The sequence below is a fragment of the Urocitellus parryii genome, chromosome 12 (genome assembly GCF_045843805.1).
Source record: "Urocitellus parryii isolate mUroPar1 chromosome 12, mUroPar1.hap1, whole genome shotgun sequence".
In the NCBI taxonomy this organism is placed as follows: Eukaryota; Metazoa; Chordata; class Mammalia; order Rodentia; family Sciuridae; genus Urocitellus; species Urocitellus parryii.
Genome location: NC_135542.1, coordinates 19,946,610 through 19,967,003, shown reverse-complemented (window position 1 = coordinate 19,967,003; position 20,394 = coordinate 19,946,610). Strand labels below are relative to the sequence as shown.

At 39.0% G+C, this 20,394-nt stretch overlaps 1 protein-coding gene across 1 annotated transcript in view; it reads right to left on the bottom strand.

Annotated features, from left to right (window-relative positions):
- Positions 1–633: 633 nt before the first annotated feature.
- Positions 634–20,394, bottom strand: part of LOC144249692 (transmembrane protein 87B-like) — a 31,989-nt gene continuing 12,228 nt past the window's right edge. The window contains exons 7-11 of the mRNA XM_077791834.1: positions 19,986–20,059; positions 11,904–11,977; positions 9,037–9,089; positions 1,951–1,981; positions 634–969 (exon numbers count right to left, since the gene is read on the bottom strand). Of these exons, the coding sequence (XP_077647960.1) occupies positions 910–969; positions 1,951–1,981; positions 9,037–9,089; positions 11,904–11,977; positions 19,986–20,059 (292 nt within the window). The 3' untranslated portion in view covers positions 634–909. The remainder of the gene's footprint in view (positions 970–1,950; positions 1,982–9,036; positions 9,090–11,903; positions 11,978–19,985; positions 20,060–20,394) is intronic.

The following is a 20,394-nucleotide window of genomic DNA, read 5'->3' as shown; positions in this document are numbered from 1 at the left end:
AGCAGCAAAACATGGCTGAAGATTAACAAAGCAATTACCAGATCAGCAGTGATGTACTCTGCAGTTCAATGTGCCTTTATTATAAGACGAAGATGCCAAGATTGTGCACAAGACACAGATCTAGTTTCCACCAGGCTCAGCAGTAATGGGCCTCCCAACCTGCCAGGCAGGAGGTGCTGTGGGGCACCACGTGGCCAGCTGTCCACCACCTGCCCAGCAGATTCAGCAGTAGCTCGAGTACCCGTGGCCCGAGGAGGGGCAGTGGCAGAGCAAATCTGTGGAAGGAACCCTTAAGACTTTTCTCTTTGTGCACATGTGTTCCCCTGAGCTCAGAGAAGACCTAACTCCATGATCTGGTGCTCATGGTGGTATTCACAAAAAATGGCATTGTGCAGACCAAAAAAAAAAGCAAAATGAGACATATCAACATGCCCACATTCCAATGTTAAGTCATCAGTATAAAAGTAAAACAAAAAATCATTACTGCTTCTAGTAATCATAAATCCCAAAGATGGGGACACGGACACGCTATACTTCAGAAGAATCACATTATCTATCTCAAAGTGAATAGAAAGAACAGCAGGAGACTTTATATAATTTAAAGAAACCTGGAATGATCCTTTTTTCCAGAGAAAAGAGAGAACCCCAATCCGATGCTGGCACGTCACCAGCAGGCGTCTGTGCACACGGCTTCCTCCTCGTGCTCTTCTCAGATGACTTCCAAGTCCAGCCACTCACTCCGGCAGACACGGAGAAGTCAGCTGTCGAGGATGCACAGCCTCCTCCGAGTCCTTCCTTTACCACGTGATGTCCAGGGCAGCAGGGCCAGAGCTTGCTGGCTGCCCCTAACAAGCTCCCACCCATCACAGTCCGAGGCCGTGACCTTGGTTTTATTTATACTCATTCCGATCACATAATCTTTTCTGAAGAGAACATTTTTTCAGCTATTTCAGATCTGGTCATAATTTCCTGGAGGGAGAAGAAAAACTGTCAAAATGCTGCTTCCAAGACTGTGATGGAATTTTTTAATCTTTCAAAAATCACGATTTACGCTTTCCATGTTGGGAAAGTATCAGATATAGACAGTGAAAGTACAGTCCACACACACTCAGAATGCCCAGGGACCTGGCTGCCCAGAAAACACAAGCTCAGAGCCCCGGGAGCGGAGGCAGGAGCCGGCGGATCGCAGCACAGCCCACCGGGATCTGTCTGGATCTGCCTGGCCTCACGGAATCCAGGTCTTTTTGAGATCATGAATCAGTTGCCATCAAGTAAATAATTCAAACATCTTCTTAAAGTAATTCTAGGCGCGTCTTTCAGCAGAGTCCTAAGGCCTGAAGTTACAGCCTTCTCAAACTTTCCCCTGCTGCCAACCCCAATGACACTGATGCAAAGTTATTTCCTGCATCTCAGTGAACACAGAGCAGCAGCTCATCCCCCACAGCCACCTGAACTTGGCCTGCCCCCTCCAGCCTTCATTCTGGCACTTCAAACTTGAGGCAACCTTGAACATCCTGTGACCCCAACCCTCCCCCTGAACTTCCTAGGCCATACCCCTGACGCAGAGTTCCTGTTTGGTAAGTGAAGAACAAGGAGACCAAACAGAAACACTATTTACTACCCCAACAAAATATGCACAGCGTCAGAGGTTAAGCTGCCCCTTCAAATCCTGTCAACCCTACCTAGACATGGGTTTAGTGAATCATTCACTGAACGCCTCATAAAGTGAGACCCCCCCCTTTCCTACCAACAAGCATTAATCTTGCTTCTGGCTAAAGGAGGACCTCACCCAGAAGTCCTTTATGCCTCATCACAAGTCAATTCGTAATGTCCTTCCGTCTCTTCAACCCATACTCATTTTAAAAAGCGACTTTCAGAATCTCTTTCTGAAGTACATTTCTATTTTGTGACAATACCGGCTCTAAGGAAATAAGCAAAAACATATCTTACCTCATCCGAATCCACCAACACTGGAAGTGCTCTAAAAAAAAAAAAAAGTGACAGTGTTATTAAAAGTAGGCCAATGAATCTAGGAAAACGATATAGAAATAGCCTGTGGTCCACAATTCCCACTGCAGATGCTCAGCTGAGTCACGGAGACACCCAGGTTCTAGCAGACGAGGAGGAGGGTTTTCAAAGCAGCACTGTGCTCAACAGCCCTAAGCTAGAAACAGCCCAGCTGGAGAAACTGGCATGGTCAAACAGTGGAATACCATACAACCAAGAAGATGGACGAGCTACTGAGGGAGAAAATTTTTAAAATGAACAGGTTCTACAGTTCCAGATGTCGGGACGACAGAACCTATGGGAAGATGGCCCCCTATGTGGAAAGGAACATGGGCTTCTAGGGCTTAGTCATGTTCCACTTTTTGATCTGGATGCTGATTACTCAAATGTACTCATTTAAAAAATTTAGTGGGTTATACAGTTACTTAGGATATGAACACTTTTCGGAATGTGTGTTCCTTTAAAAACTGTTTTGTTGCCAGGCATAGTAGCACATGCCTATATGTGATCCCAGTGGCTCGGGAGGCTGAGGCAGGAGGATTTCGAGTTCAAAGCCAGCCTCAGCAAAAGCAAGGCGCTAAGCAACTCAGTGAGACACTGTCTCTAAATAAAATACAAAAGAAGGCTGGGGATGTGGCTCAGTGATTGAGTGCCCCTGAGTTCCAACCCCAGGACCAAAACAAAACAAAACAAAACAAAAAACTGTTTTGTCAAAAGTTTAACTGAAAAATTTGAATAATCTTAACTTCAGAAAGGAAGTGGACCACAGGCTATTTCTATATCAGAAAGGAAACTGTACAAGGCCCTGGGTTCAATATAAGATAAGCAATCCTAGAGCTTAATGCGGTGAAGAAATATCAATGACTAAAAATACACAAATAAGTAATTCCAAACATGACTGACATCCAAGTTCAGATTTATTTGTCACTTCCTTGCTATGTTTTTCTCTGAACAGCTGGGAAACTACCCGAATGGTGATCTGCCATCTAGTCAGAACACTCCTCTCACGTGTGTTAGTGCTCTCTTAGGGCAAAGGGTCAACACGTTGGGAAAGGTGCTGGAGAGAGTCTCCCATGCTGCCTGGACATGCTCAGGAAAGCTACAGACAGGCAGCAGTCGATACTCTCACACGACGCAGCAGACAGACCAAGCTAATCAGAAGACACAGTCACACCACGCTGGCAAAGGAAACACTTAACAAGAAAACACTTCGATGGTACGCATTTATGCCTCAAGATGGGTGCACCTCATCACATAAAACAGACACCACTCAAATTAAGGCTCAGTGAGACCCCGCATATATGATCCTGGGTGACTGCAGCACACCTCTCACTATCACACAGAGTCATCCAGACAGAAACTCAGTAAAATATTAGAAGTAAAATGGACTCCACAGACATCTATGGAATAGTTCATCTAACAAATACACTTTCTTTTCAGGGGTTCATGGAAAAGTCTCCAAAACAGATAATATTTTAGGCCATAGGCAACTAAGGAAATTAAAAAATAAAAACAAACAAAAAAAAAACCCTGATATAATTCCTTACATTTTATCTGATGATAATGGAAAGAAAATAGAAATCAACACCAAAAAAAACCATATAGAAACTACATGAACACACAGAGACTGAACAAAACACTTTTGAATGATGAATCAGTGATAGAAGAAATCAGGGGAAAAATTTAAAAATTTAAAAATCCTAGACTCCAATGAGAATCCAGATTCAACACACCAGAACCTCTGGGACACTCCAAAGGCAGTTGTAAGAGGCAGGTTTACAGCTATGAGCGCCATGTGAGAAAATCAAGGTCCTTGAGAAAAAGAAAAATAAACCCATTCCAAAACCAGTAGAGGAAAGAAAATAATTAAGATCAGAGCTGAAATCGATGAAATTGAAAATTAAGAAAAATACAAGGATCAGTGAAACAAAGATAAAAAGATTGATAAAGCCTTAGCCAAATAACCAAAATCAAAACAAAAGACCGAAATTAATAAAATTAGAGATGAAAAGGAAGAAATCACTACAGACATCATAGAAATTCAGCAGATCATTAGAGATTCTTTTGAAAACTCCGATAAATTGGAAAACCTAGAAGAAATGAATACACTTCTAAACACATGCAACCTGCCAAAAGTGAATCAGGAGAACAGAGAAAACCCAAACAGACCCACAACTAGAAATAAGACAGAGAGTAATAAAAAGTCTTCCAACAAAGAAAAGCCAACAACCAGATGGATTCTCGGCTGAATTCTACCAGTACTTCAAGGAAGAACTAATGCCAATTCTCCTCACACTATTCCATAAACTAGAAAGGGATGGAACACAAAAATTCATTTCATGAAGCCAGGATCACGCGCATACCAAAACCAGATAAGGACACATCGAGGAAGGAAAACTCAGATCAACTTCCCTAATGAACTTAGATGCAAAAATCCTTTAAAAGTCTTAGCACATCATATTCAACAACATATTAAGAAGATTGCGTGTCATGCTCAAGTTTTTTCCCCCCAGGGATGCAAGAATGGTTTAAATACATGCAAATCAACAAATTAATTCACCACATAAATAGAAATAAGGACATAAAAAAAATCACAATCATCTCAAAAGATACAGAAAGAGCGACAAACTTATATTAGGGATAGAAGGAACTGACTTCAACATTACAGAGGCTATATACAAACCCCCTTAAAGCCAACCTCATAGTAAAAGGGGGAAAAAATCAAAGCATTTCCTTTAAAATATGACCAAGACAAGGATGTCCACTTTCATCACTCCTATTTAATATAGCACTAGAAATTCTAGTCAAAGCATTAGTCAAGGGAGGAGAATAAAAGGAATAAGAATTAGATAGGAAGAAGTAAAATTACCACTGTTTGCAGATGATAGGATTCTCTAGTAGAAGATCCAAAAGCCCCACCAAGAGACTTCTAGAGCTAACAAACAAATTCAGTAAAGTAGCAGGTATAAATTAACATACACAATCAACAGCTTTCCTAAACACCAATAATGAATCTGCTGAAAAAGAAATCAGGAAAAAAAAATACCTAGGAATAAATCTAAACATGGAGATGAAGGACTTCTACAATGAAAACTATCATTGAAGAAAGAAACTGAAGAAGTCCTTAGAAGATAGAAATACCTCCCATGTTCTTGGATAGGCAGAAATTAAGATTGTTAAAATGGACATATAACCAAAAATAATAAATCAATTCAATGCAATCCTCATTAAAATACCAGCTTTCTTCACAGAACTAGGAAAAAAGTGCTAAAATTAATTTGAAAGAATAAGAGACAGACTAGCCAAACAATTCTAAGCCACGCTAGAGGAATCAAAATAGCTGAATTCAACAGAGCTTCCGTGACAAAAACTGCATGGTCCTGGCATCCAAACAGCCACAGACCAATGGTACAGACTAGAAGTCAAATCCACACAGATAAAATCATCTGATTCCTGACAAACCATACACTGGAGAAAAGAACAAAGGGTGCTGAACACTGGTTATCCATATGTGGAAGAATGAGACTAGATCACCGGCACTCACCCTGCACTTAAGACAACACAAAGTGGATCAAGGACCTAGGACTGGACCAGAAACTATGCAACTCCTAGAAGAAAATGTAGGGTCAGCACTGATGTGTAGACACAGCCAATGACATTCTCAATAAGACCCCTAACCTCAGGAAATAGTGCCAAGTTAATAAAGGGATGGCATCAAATTAAAAAGTTTCTGCATGGCAAAGGAGAACCTACTGAATGGGAGAAAATCTTTGCTAGCTGCTCTTCTAATAGAAAATTAATATTCAGATGGTACAAAGAACTAAAATTTAACACCCCCAAAATAATCCAATTAATAAATGGGCAAAAGAACTAAAGAGACACTTCTCAAAAGAAACATAAATGGCCAACAAAAGTATGAAAAAATGTTCAACATCATTAGCAATTAGGGAAATACAATCAAACTACACTGCATTTCATCTCCCTCCACTTAGAATGGCAGCCATCAAGAATACAAACAATAAATGCTGGAAAGAATGTGGAGAAACAGGAGCTCATTATAGCTCACTATACCATTCCTCGTTTTTAATTCTTTAAAAAAATAACACACACACACACACACACACACACACACACAAATATTTCAGTTGAAATTGGATACAGTATCTTTATTTATTTTTATGTGGTGCTGAGGATCAAACCCAGGGCCTCACATATATGAGGCCGGCGCGCTACAGCCCCAGCCCCCTCGTTATTTATTCTGAAGAATTAAAGTGTTCATACTACAGTGATCTGTGCTTACCCATATTATAGTAGCACAACAGCTGAACTATGGAACCCGCCTAGGTGTTGCTCAATGGATGAACGGATAAAGAAAATGTAGTATAATGGAAGGAGACCCTCAGGGTTATACAAAATTACATACAAGAGGAAGTGAGGGGAAAGGGGAAAATAATACAAGGGGGAGAAATGAATTACAGTAGAGGGGGGTAGAGAGAGAAGAGGGGAGGGGAGGGGAGGGGGGATAGTAGAGGATAGGAAAGGCAGCAGAATACAACAGACACTAGTATGGCAATATGTAAAATAATGGAAGTGTAACTGATGTGATTCTGCAATCTGTATACGGGGTAAAAATGGGAGTTCATAACCCACTTGAATCAAAGTGTGAAATATGATATATCAAGAACTATGTAATGTTTTGAACAACCAACAATAAAAAAATGAATTAAAAAAAAGAAAATGTAGTATATATACATAATGGAGCTTTATTAAGCCATAAATAAAAATAAAATTATGTCATTTGCAGGAAAATGGAATGGAACTTGAGAAGATTATATTAAGCAACAAAAGACAAATCAGTCAAGGGTAGTGTGTTTTCTCTCATACAAGGAAACAAGAGAGGAAAAAAAAATTAAGGTGCAAGGGAGATCAGTAAAGAAAAGGGAGCAGGGGAAGAAAGAGAGGAAAGGGGACTTACTGAGAATAATACTGGCCAAATTATATTGTTATATTGTGTGCATGTATGAATATAGAACAGCGAATCCCACCATTACGTACAAGTATAATGTGCCGATAAAAAAATATGGAAAAATAGCTGGGTGTGGTGGCACACGTCTGTAATCCCAGCGGCTTGGGAGGCCGAGGCAGGAGGATTGCCGAGTTCAAAGCCTGCCTCAGTAAAAGCAAGGCACTAAGCAACTCAGTGAGACCCTGTCTCTACATAAAATACAAAATAAGACTGGGGATGTGGCTCAGTGTTCAGGTGCCCCTGAGTTCAATTTCTGGTACAAAAAAAAAAAAAAAAGGAAAAATAAAAGACCTATATCCTTTGCCTAGGAGAGACAGTATGTATAAAAAGAAAAGACACATGTATAAAAATGTTCAGCAAGCTCAACCAAGCCTTGATGTGTGGTAGAGCTTTAGGAACCTGAAGGAAGTCAATATGCTAAAGTTACAATGTGAAAGTCATGAAGGATATGAAGGTGCTCAAAAGTCAACAGAGATTTCTATATCCAGCAAAACCATCCTTTAACAAGGAAGGCAAAACAAATATTTTCATATAAATAAAACAGAATTCTTGCCAGCAAACCCATACTGTAAGGAATAATAGAGACCCATAGGAGAAGGCTCTTAGCTCATGTTTCATGTTAGGAAGAAGAAATACTAAAAATGTAAGTAAATATAAAAGAATATATATATATATATATATATATATATATATATATATATATATATATATACACATTTTCTTTTAAAAGAAAAAAATATAATAGTTGGTTGTAGTTCCTATTTTTCATAGACCTGATATGCATCAATTTCAATTACCAAAGTTTAAATAACATCAATCTCTCAAAGCAAAATGAAATGCTATTTCATAGCCACTGAAAGAGATAACATAAAAAATATGAACAATAACAAGTACTGGCAAGGACACAAACTGTTACCTTCATATATCCCTAATAGGAATGTAAAATAACACAGCAGCTTTCCATTTCTCAGAATGCTGAACACTACATTATCATGATCCATCAATTTCACTTCTAGGTATATAGCCAAGACAAATGAAATCTATGTGTACACATACACATACATACACAAACACACACACACACACACACACACACACACACAGTCACCATATTCTAAAAACACACTAAAGAGGAAGTCTAGGGCTGCCAAAAACAAAAACTAAAACCACCAAACAAAACCCATATAACATGAAGGAACAAGGAAAAAAACTAAAGTAGACTTTTTCTGAAACTCTGAAACCTAGAAGACATGCAAGTGACAACATTTGAAGTGATAAAAGAAAAACATTATTGACCAAGAATTCTATATCTAGAAAAATACTGTTTAAAAAAAAGAAATAAAGACTTATTCAGACAAACAAAAATTTGACAGATTCTCTTCCAGCACAGCTGCATTACAAGAAATAGGACACTCTTCAGGTAAAGGGAATATCAGACCAGACAGAACTGTTTGAGAGGGACAGATGGGAGCAGGGAGGACAGAACAGTATGAGGAAATGTCCCCATGCTTGGCTGTCCTGTCTTGACTGGGGAAACTGCTATGTGGAATTCTCGTGTTGAACAGGACAAAGATATAGAGGAATGTCAACAGCTCAAAATTCCCCAAAGGGATCCCTATGGATTACTTTTTCCACGGTCACATCATTCCTCCAAAAGCTTCCCCACAATACTCGGTGTTGTGAGTTATGTTCATAAAAAGTTTTTACATGAGTTTGAACTTTTCTATAACAAAAATTAAGTCAAAATAATGATACTGATAACTAGATCAGAAAAAGCGGGCCTTTGTCACAGGTCACTGGTATTAAACTTCCTGTTCAGTGAAAAAAGGAAAGAGAAACTAAGCCAGAACTTTGTTTTTGTTGATTTTTCTTAAGAAATAAACAGCCATGCCCAGGCGAGGAGCCCACAAAACCCATGGAGCGATGAGGTTTGAGAAGCACAAGACAGCAGAATGACCCATTAAACCACAGCCTACACTAAGACTGTAACAGAGGATACTTACACATCGGTGAATGAAGAGGGGATGTTTTCTTCCACCCACTTCAAATCTTCATCCTGTAGAAATAGATATTTATATTTAGCATTTGCTTAATATCACTTGAAAGAATATTTTAGAAGGATAAATGTGTAAATATTTAAGTTCAAATCCATGACATTCTTTTAGTTGCTATGTCCTAACAAGTTGGTACATATGCCACACAGAAGTTAAGACAGTGGTTTCTTAAACAGGCAAATAAAATGCTGATTTCAGGTTTTTTCACTTCTTGGTTTTAGTCAGATATATCCATGTTATTGTTTTGTCCTAAGAAACCACAATACAACAAAGTTGATATATATGATAGAAAACAGCAAAAGCATGATTTGCATTTTTTTTTCCTTCTCCACACTCTGATGCTTCCCTATTTGTTGTAGTTCTTATGAATTAGCTCTGTGCTATGCCACACAGCTACACTCCCAGCAACTTGGAGGCGGAGACAGAAAGATATCAAGTTTGAGGCCAGTCTCAGAAACTTAGTGAGACCCTGTCTCAAGTAATAAAAAGGGCTAGGGATGTAGCTCAGTGGTAAAGCACCTCTGGGTTAGAGCCCCAGTACTCCCCATCCCCCTGAAAGTTCTGATGAGCTAATAATTTTTCAACAGAAAAGGATGATGGGCCAAATAATCTACCTTAGCAACGACTAAGTGTCACTGTGCACATGCTCACATCCCTAGAGAGACCAGAAAAGCAGCAGGCCGGCTGGGGTAGCTACAATTTTTCCCAAATGGAAACTTGCTCATAATCATTTCAGAGAGAAGAGAAAATATAAGGAATACTGAATATTTTACTTTATAATGTAAAACAAATCAAAATTTTCTTCATTATCTACCTGGCTACATGAAATGCTTACCAACAGAGAGACAAAGCAATAGCCAGGATGAATAGGAACCCTGTTCTCTGAGTGGGTCTTAAGCAGAAATAGACCAGTGAGAGTAAGCCCACAATCTCTGATTGAGCCCCGATCGCACTTAACTTACAGAAATGAAAAACTATTTTCTTAACACATTTGCAAAAACTTTTCTTTCTTTCTTTGTGGTACTGGGGATTGAACCCAGGGGCACCCTACCACTGAACTAGCCCCATCCTTTTTCTTTAAAAAAAAAATTTATTTATTTTAGTTGTACACAATACCTTTGTTTTTATTTATTCATTTATATGTGGTGCTGAGGATCGAACCCAGGGCCTTGCATGCGCTAGGCGGGTGCTCTACCGCTGAGCCACAATCCCAGCCCTAGCCCCACCCTTTTTAATTTTTATTTTGAGACAGAATCTCACTAAGTTGCCCAAACTGGCCTCAAATGAGTCAGTGATCCTTTTGCCTCAGCCTCCCAACTTGCTGGGATTACAGGTGTGCACCATCAGGACTGGCTATGTTTGCAAATAATGAATTTAAAAATACACTGAGATACATAACTAAAATAGAAAAAACTAAGAAATCTGAAATTGTGATACAGGTTGAGTATCCTTATCCAAAATGGTTGAGACCAGAAGTGTTTCAGACTTCAGACTTTTCAGATTTTGTGATACTTGCATATGCATGATAAGACAGCTTAGAGATGGAACCAAGTCCCAACACCAAATTCATTTACAATTTGTATGCACTTTATACACACAGCCCTGAAGTAACTTCATACAATGTTTGTTAACAATTTTGAGCATGAAAAAAAGTGTGATGGTGTGGACTTTTCCATTTGTGTCACAGTTGCTTTGGAGTATTCTGGATTTTGAATGTTTGGCTTATTGATGTTCACTCTGTAGTTCTAACACCAGATAAAGAAAACTATAGTATATTTTGAATGTTTAGTTAAATTGCCATGAAACTACTCAAAGAACATATTTTAAAGGATTAAAAAATTAACCAAATATAAAAATCAGAGAATTTACCAAACCCAACAGGGAACATTTTCATACATCATCTGTCCTATTAGAATTTATATGCATATGCACTTTTTTACATAGTATTATCTGTAGCCAATATAATTCTAAGAGTGTAAACCTGCTTATCTTCAAAATCATTACTTTTATGCACAAAATATCCCTATTATATATCATATTATTTTATTCAAACTTCCATAGTTCATTTTAAAAAAAATCTATTGATTTTGCTAACTGCATATAACACACAATTCTTTTCCCAACAGATAACACATGCTATTAATATTAAGATGGATTCAAGAGGGTCTAGGATTGTGGCTCAGTGGTACAGCATGTACAAGGCCCTGAGTTCAATCCTCAGCACCACATAAAAAAATAAATAAACAAAATAAAGGTATTGTGTCCAACTACTTCTAAAAAATAAATGTTAAAAAAAAGATGGATTCAAGAATCACTTTAATACACTGAAAAGTCAACACAACCTATAATTATAAAAAGCTTCTCAATCTTTTTTTTTTTTTTTTTTTTTTTTTTAGTTTTCGGTGGACACAACATCTTTATTTTTATTTTTATGTGGTGCTGAGGATCGAACCCACCACTCCGCGCATGCCAGGCAAGCACACTGCTGACTGAGCCACATTTCCAGCCCCTACTTCTCAATTTTTAATGTAAAAAATCAGTCATGGAATCTTGTTAGAAAGCAGATTCAGCATTGCAGGTCTGGGGCAGGCCTGAGACTCTGAATTTCTAAAAGCTCCAGGTGATGCTCATTGCTGCTGGCCCCAGGAAAGCACTTTTGACAAGTATCAGAGTTATGGGCCTCAACTAGTATTGCCATATGGTAACAGTTACATCAAAAACCATGGCTGAAACTGTTCTGAGAATCAATGAATAGCACACTCACAGATTCTGAAGCATTAAAGACTGAGATTCTATTAAATACATACTATACTCACAAAATTATCAGAAGTAGCAGGTTTAGCTGCTCCATTGGAAACAGTTTTTGAGGCTCTTAATTTTATTCCTTCAGCTGTGAAGAGAAACATTATACATACATGTAAATTATAAAATAATATTTTCCTTTATTACTTCACATTTAATAACCCATTAAGAAAAAGGATTTTTTCCCCTAAAGGAAAGTTAACAGTGGAAACTCTGAGCAGAGTGCTAGCTTTACTATGCCATTTGAAGATATAGGAAAGAGGTATGGAAAAAGTTAATAGTTTTAAAAAATTGATATAAAGATAATGTATATTTATGGGTGGCTGGGACATTTCAATACACTTGTATAATTTGTGATCGGCTAGAGTGACAAGTACATCTGTGCTCTCAGACAGTCACTATTTCTTTGCTGGACACACTGGTATCCTCTCTTCTAGCCACTGTGAAACACGAAGTGACTGTGGCCAACTGCAGGCCCTCTGGAACTCCTTCCACCTGCCTGTAGTTTGCACCTGTTAACCAGCCGTCCACAGTCTCCCCTTCCCTCCAGCAACATCAGCCCACTCTCCACCCTTGCAGGACCAGCCTTTCTAGCTTTCTCCTATGAGTGAGGCCTCATGGTGTGACCTCTGCCCGGGCGGATTTCACTTCAAGGTGTCCTCCAGGCTGGGTTTTTGACAACTGTTCATCAGAACAACCAGTACAAGTTACTAGTCTGAAGCCTAGCTTTAGAGTGCAACGCGCACACGCTCGCATTATTTCCTGTAAATTCACTTCAGTTTCCGGACTTGGAAGTCTGTAGAATCTGCAGCATCATGTTCAAGAATAAAACACACATTTGGGTATTTTTACTTTGCTGATAAATAAGTTGTTGGAACATGCTTACGGTAGAAATAAGATGAGGAAGAAAAACATTTTGTTCATATATGACCTAGATTCTTCTTTATGTCAGCAGTTTCAGTGTGGCAAAGGTCAAGAGCTTGGATCTTGAACTAAACTGGCTCACTTATAATCTGGCTCTTCTTATGTAACCTTGGGTAAAGCGATGACTTGGTGTTTCCAACTCTAAAATGGAGATTACAATGTCTCTCTCTCATAGAATTCTGGGAGCATTACACAACTTAGCACATAAAAAGTACCTGACACACAAATACTTACTTATGCCCAGTAAGTATTCACATTTGTTATTACAGTAATTTACAAATATTGCTTCTCCATAATCTAGGACAATTGGTACATTATTGTGAGATCTATAGTGTAAGTTGGGGGAGTTGTAGCTCAGTGGTAGAGCACTTGCCTAGCATGTGTGAGGTACTAGGTTCGATTCTCAGTACCACATTAAAAAAAAAAAAAAGTCCATCGACAACTAAAAAATATATTAATAAAAAAACAGTGTAAGATGATATAATGAAATAAGATGAAGTTCTAGAATCTAAAAAATGTTTCCATGGGGCACTGTAAATTCTAGCATTTCTTTAAGAGGTACAATATGCTAATCCCTAAAAATTGAAGTACACTTATAATATAACAATACACAAATTTTAAGTGTACAGACTAAAGAGGTTTGACAAACACATACCTTTATGTAACTACCATCCCAATCAAGACATTGAATACATCACAAAAGGTTCTTTATGTTCCTTTCCAATCAATCCTAGCAATCCTGTTCTGAGACGATCACGTGGCTCCTTTTGCCTCTCCTATAATGTCATATACAGAACTATCATCTATGCTCTTTTGGATTTGGGTATTTTTGTGCAATGTAAAGTTCTTAGATTCACTCCTGTATAGAATGTTACTGGATAGTATTGAATTTCTTCTGTTACTGGATAGTATTGAATTGCTTTCTTTTTTTTTTAAAGAGAGAGAATTTTTTAATATTTATTTTTTAGTTTTCAGTGGACACAACATCTTTATTTTATTTTTATGTGGTGCTGAGGATCAAACCCAGCACCCCTCGCAGGCCAGGCGAGCGCATTACCGCTTGAGCCACATCCCCAGCCCAGTATCTTCATCCATTCACCTGTTGATAGAGGTCTGTTATTTCCAGCTTTGGATGATGAGGAATAATCAAGTGGCTGTAAACAGTCCTGTCCTTCTGTGGACACCTGGTTCATTTCCTCTTGGAGTGGAATGGCTGGACTGCCTGACAGCTCTAAGTTTGGGCTTTTAAGAAACCGTGGGGCTGCTTCTGGAGCACTCTTCGTGCCTTTCCTTCCTTTTAGTGGTGCAGGAGACACCCAGCTGCTGCTGGCCTTGTATTTTCAGCCCTCTAAGGGAGGTGTGGTGGCATCGTATTACAGCATGAGCTGTGTTTCCCTGGTGACAAGGACATGGAGTACCTGTACCTTAATGCTACTGCTGTCTTCTCTGGTGAAATGTCCATTCAAGTCTCCTGTCCCTGTTTACAACGTGGGTTTTCTTTGACTGATTTGCAGGAATTCTTACCTTATGACTTGGTGTCAGATACATCTATTGAGAATATTTTATCCCACACACTATAGGTAGTCTTTTCATTTTCTTAAGTTTCTACTGATGAACATAAAATTTTAATTTCAATGAAGCTTATTTTATTGATTTTTAAAAATTTTATGGTTACTGTCTTTTGTGTACTAAGAAATTACCACATCCAAGGTCATGAAGACAGCGTCTGTTTTTATCTGGAAGATTTATAATTTAATGATTTACTCTTAGGTCTGTGATCCACCTTGAACTAATTATGGTTAGATGCGTGCTAGCCATCCAGGTAACTTCTCCATATGTTCCAACAGTTGTTCCAGCACTTTCTGTGGAAAAGACTGCCTCTCCTTATAAAAGCCCCAATGCCTGGGCCAGTCAACTGACCCGTGGGTGGGCTCACTTCTGTCACTGGTCTCTTTCACTTAATGAGTTTTCAAGGTGTATCCACATCATGACTCAAGAAGGTTTAAGCTCCTTCAGGTCTTTTGCTTTTCCATATGCATTTTAAAATCAGCTTAACCCATTTTAATTTTTATAGTTGTAAATGGACAAATGCCTTTGTTTATTTTTACGTGGTGCTAGGATGGCACCCAGTGACTCACACATGCTAGGCAAGCGCTCTGCCACTGAGCCCCAGCCCCAGCCCTCAGCTTAACCTTTGTGTCTATTTTTTTGTCAGCTAGAATTATGACTCAGATTGCCCTGAATCTACTTATCAGTTTGGTGTACTGACAGTTTAATATCAAAAGTTCCAATTCATAGATGTGTTAGATCTCTGTATTTCTTTATCCTAAAATTTCTTTCTGCATTATTTTGTGGTCTTCAGTGCAGAGATTCTTTGCATTTTTTCAATAAACTTGTTCCTAAATATTTTATTTTTGAAGATTTAACTTTCCTGCTTTCAGTCAGTATACAGAAAAACAACTGGTGAGATTTTGTGTCGTCACTTACTGATTCTCCTCTACTTGAACAGACGCTGCAGGGTTTTCTAAGTGTACAAACAAGGAGTCTCAACACTCCCTCGCACCCCTGCTTTTCCCGCTCTCCAGCACCCTTGTGCTCGCCGGCCTGGGAGGAAAGCACTGGCTGTTTCACCACTGAGTATGGCTACTGTATAGTCTTTTCATGCCATTTCAAAATTAATTTGTTGAGTTGGGGTTTATAAGATCTGCATCTAGTGAGATACTTTTCTTTCTTTTTTGGTGCTGGGGATTGAATCCAGAGGCATTTTACCACTGAGCTACTCCTTGGCTCCTTTTATCACTTTTTTGAGACAGGGCCTCACTAAGTGGCCAAGGCTGGCCTTGAACTTGGCGATCCTCCTGCCTAGCCTCCTGAGGAGCTGGGATTACAGGTGAGCGACACTGTACTTGGCCTCTTCGTTCTTTTAATATGATGAATTACACTAAGTGATTTCCAAAATGTTAAAACAGGCTAACAACCCTGGGATAAGATCCCTTGATGATGATTGCCTTTCCATACTTTGCTAGATTTTATTCATTAATATTTTTAAAGAATTTTAATGTCTCTACTCAATGATATTGGTAATTTTTTTCTTGTAATGTCTTTGTTAGATTTTGGCATCTTTAGTTGCGCTGGCTTTATAAAACAAATTGGAAAGTTTCTCATCTTCTCTACATCCTAGAGTTTGTATAGGATTGAAATATTTCTTCCTCAATGAAATATGTGAAAGATTCACCAGGGATCTAGTACTCTATAGGAAGATTTTAAATTATAAACCACATTTCTTTGATAAAGGGCTACTCAGAATTGGTGGCATAAGTTTAGAACTAAGATTACGGTAGTTTTGTTGTGTGTTCTTTTTCAAGGACTTTGTCTATTCCATTCAAGGTGCCCACTGACTACCACAGAGCTGGTGGTGACATTACCTGTGTACCCCAAATACTGCTCCCAACACTGGAAGTCTCTCCCTACACTGGCATTTATTGTCCTCCTCTCTCATTGACAATAGATGGCAGTAAATGCCATTTCTACTAAGCCCCTTTGGAGGGCTCTGTTGATTTCCTCTGTTCTCCCTGCTTTCCATTTCATGATATAGGCGCTTAACCTTCAAATTCCCTTCCTTTTCATTAACTACTCTAGGTTGATCTGCCCTTCTTTTTTTACTTTTTTAGTTCTGAGACATACAAGTCACTAGTCTTACATGCTTCCTTTCTTAGTAAAAACTGCCAGCCACTGAAGCCATCCGTTTTCTGGGGACTTACTAGTCCCACAAAGTTTGATATGCTATTTTTATCATTTAATAGAAAACATTTTAGATTAGCACTTGTGATTCCTTCTACCCGTTAGTTACTCAGGAGCATGCTACCAACTTCCAAATGTTGGATTCTTTTTAGGTATCTACTATCAATAGTGCCTAGTTTAATTCCATCATGGTTACAGTTCCCTCAGGCCGTTACATATGATAGGCAAGTGCTCTACTGCTGAGTTAAACCACCAGCCCTTGTGGGAATATTGAAAAGACTTTTCAAAGCCATATATTATAGTCTATCTTGTTCAATGTGGACTTGAACAGGTCAATTAAGGCTTTGTTCAACTCATAACTATTATGTCCACTTGCATTATTAGTGACTGAAAAAGGAATGTTCAAATAGATAATTATGACCAAATTTGTCTATGTAACTTTAAAATATGTGAAATATGGCTTCTTGGTAAATTCAACATTTTACCATTAAGAAATTATGCTTTTAAACTTTTATTTGTTTAGGTACTGGGGGTTGAACCCAGGGGTGCTAAATTACATCCCCAGTATTTTTTTTATTTTGAGACAGGGCCTCACTAAGTTGCTGATGATGGCATCAAAATTGCAATCCTCCTGCTTTAGCCTCCTGAGTCACTGGGATTACAGGGGTGCACTACTGTGCCTGGCTGAAAAGATGCTTTTTAAAATCCTGGTGGTTCTGCCTTGAGGTTTACTTCATCAGAACCCACCCTGACTCTCCCATGCTTAGTGTTTTCGTTGTACACCTTTTTTTCACTTTATGCACTTTTCACAACCAGGTGTCACTTTTAAAGCATCTCCTACAGATATCCCATAACCTGATTTCACTTTTTTTTTTAAAGAACAGTTTAACAATCTCTGAACTTGAATATTCAGTCCACCTGCATTTAATGCAATTATTAAAACAGTTAGATTTACATCAACCACACTGTAATTTGTTTTATGTTGGTCCCTTCTGTCTTTTCCTTCCTATTTTCTTTTGGGTTGTTTTAATATTCTGTTCTATCCCTTCTGTTGGCTGCTTTTTAACTGGATGCTCCAAAGATTCCAAAATGTTTCATACTTATCGCAATCTACTCTGCACATAGAAACTGTAACATATTGTGGATTTCATTTACACCTAGCCTGTCCTTTGTGTGACATTCATATATTTTACTTCCACATATCTTACAAACCTCACAATGTACCCTCACTATTTTTGCTTCAAAAGATCAATTGACTTTTCCTTCTGTTTCTCTTATAGCTAGTTTTTAAATTGATACTACTTCCCTTCAATCTAAGGAATTTCCCTTAGCATTTTTCTTAGGCCAGCTCTGCTGATGACCAATTCTTAGAGCTTTATTTACTTGGAAATACCCTTTTTCACTCTCATTTTTGAAAAATATTTTTGTCAATACAGAATCCTGGGTTGGCAATTTTTTAAAACTACTTTAAAAATGTCATTCCACTGTCTTCAAGATTTTCAGTCTGATGTCACCGGTCTCTGGGTGTAAAGTACCTTCTTCCAATGGATTCTTTTGAAAGCTCTGTATTGGTTTTCAGTAGTCTGCCTCTAAGGTCTCTGAACACTTCCTCTGTGCCTCTCATTAGAGCTTTGCCGATCCAAGGTTAGTGTTATTAATCATTTCTGTGTTTTTTCAAATATTTTTATTCCCCATCCCCTCTTCCTCTGGAGCTCAGTTACGCACGTGCAGAACGTTCAATAAGGCCACGGGTCACTCAGGTCACATTCACTTTGTTTCTAGCCTTTCTCTCTAATTTTCAGTTTATGTCTTTTGATCTGTCTCCAAATGTTCACCCTTCCCTTCTGTGCGTCCAACCTGCACGTCTCCTGTTAATCCAACCCAGCGAGTGACGTCAGACATTAGATCTTCAGTTGTAGTGCTCTGGTTCTCGCTTCTCCTCTCGTGCCTATGCCTTTCTCCCAGGTTCCCTCTCTCCTGAACTTCCCATGGATCGCTGACCTGTATTGACCTCGCTAGATTTCAGTAGGGTGGTTTTCTCCAGCTCTGCTTTAGTTTTAGGTGAATACCGAAGATCCCAGAGCATGGTTTGTTCAGGGGTTTCGAGGAAAGCCCAAGGTGTTCATCTAAGCCCTTTCACTTGCTGAGATTCACTTTTCGAAAGCCGCAGTGGGCAACCCCCACATCTCTGCTCTACTCCTCAGGCAAATAGCCTCCCTCTCTGGCAGCCTGGAGTCCTGCTCAGCACAGGCCCAGTTCAGCATCAGTGGAGGCTTGAGAGACGTGTGCTCTCCCCTTCACAGAGTTCCCCCTGCGGTCTTCAGGCATTGCACAGCCCCACTCTCCACTCTCCACTCCCCCTTCGTGGGCAGGGCAGCGTCCCCAGAGGCCATGTGTCAGGACAGGTTCTGTCAATGGGGACTCTGAAGAGGGCCACTGCCCGGGTTCTGCTCTGGGTTTGGTTGCTCTCCAGTGCTTTCCAGTGCTCCGTGTTGTCAGTGTCCACTGAGTCGATACTGGTCAGACATCAACACAAAGGTGTGTCACTACAGTTCACCCCATCATTCCGGAAGCTGGAACTTCAGTGCATGGAATTCTAATACTAATAATTTAATTAATTCTAATAATAATAATTTAATGGTGAATAAGCTTTTTGGGTTTCTGAACTTTCTTAACAGGAGGGTCAAAAAAAACATGAAAGAGTGGGTTGCTGGTGAGAGGAAGATGAGAAGAGGTAAAGGAAGGGGCACTGGAAGCATGCTGGTCATGCCATGATGTTTGCTGACCAGGCATTTTCAAAGAATTTTAGACAATGAGGCAAGAATCAAAATAAATTATGAGAAAGAATGTTACTAATAAGAGAAATCAAAGCAGGAGGAAAGCAAGACAGAACAGGTAGAGTCACTCTCAGTATCTGAATTACACCTTGATGCTGCCTTATTGAGGGCTTCATTAGAGCACATGGCAGACAAACCAGACTGCAAAATGCAATGCGGAGACCAACAGAGAGAAAATACATGGTACTGGAACCATATTAGACATGCTGTGGACATCACTGGGAAACAATAGGTGTGCATGCTTTTAAAAGAGCAAGAAGAAACAAGGCACAGAAACCCAGCCACCACGTAAGACCAGCACCTCTCCAGATTAAGCACCACATGTTGGGACCACGATGTGAGAACCATGTGCCCACTGTAATGCTTTAAGTGCAAATAAGGAATAAAGGCTCCAGCTACATTTGGCAATCCCCAAATTTAATCGCTGACTTTTTTTTTTATGAGCGCCTATCATAAGAAAAGGTTCCTGTAGATGTTTACAAATATTTACAGGAGAATTTAAAATGATGCATGTGGCTGTGTATCACATCAGGGAAGGATCTGACTTGCTACAGCAAGTACAACCGTCACCTAAAGAGAAAACATAACACTCACTTAAATTTTCAGACGTTACCATGAATTCTTCAACTTCATCATCAGAATCATCTATTAAGGGCATAAATGCATATCTGTATAAAGAAGGAGGATAGTGTCACTAGTGTGCTTAAACCTGTTCAATTTTTAGTTTATATCTAAAGTAGTCATTATATATAAAAACCTACATCTTGGGACTGGGGTTGTGGCTTAGTGGTAGAGCATTCGCCTAGTATGTGGGAGGTCCTGGGTTCGATCCTCAGCACCACATAAAAATAAACAAACAAACAAACAAATAAATAAATAAAATAAAGGTTTAAAAAAGTAAATTAATTAAAAAAAAACCCCTACATCTTGAAAGGTTCTTTAATAAAAAATGTAAAATTTAATTATTTTATTCTCGAGTCAGCAAGAATCACCGTGAAGCTAT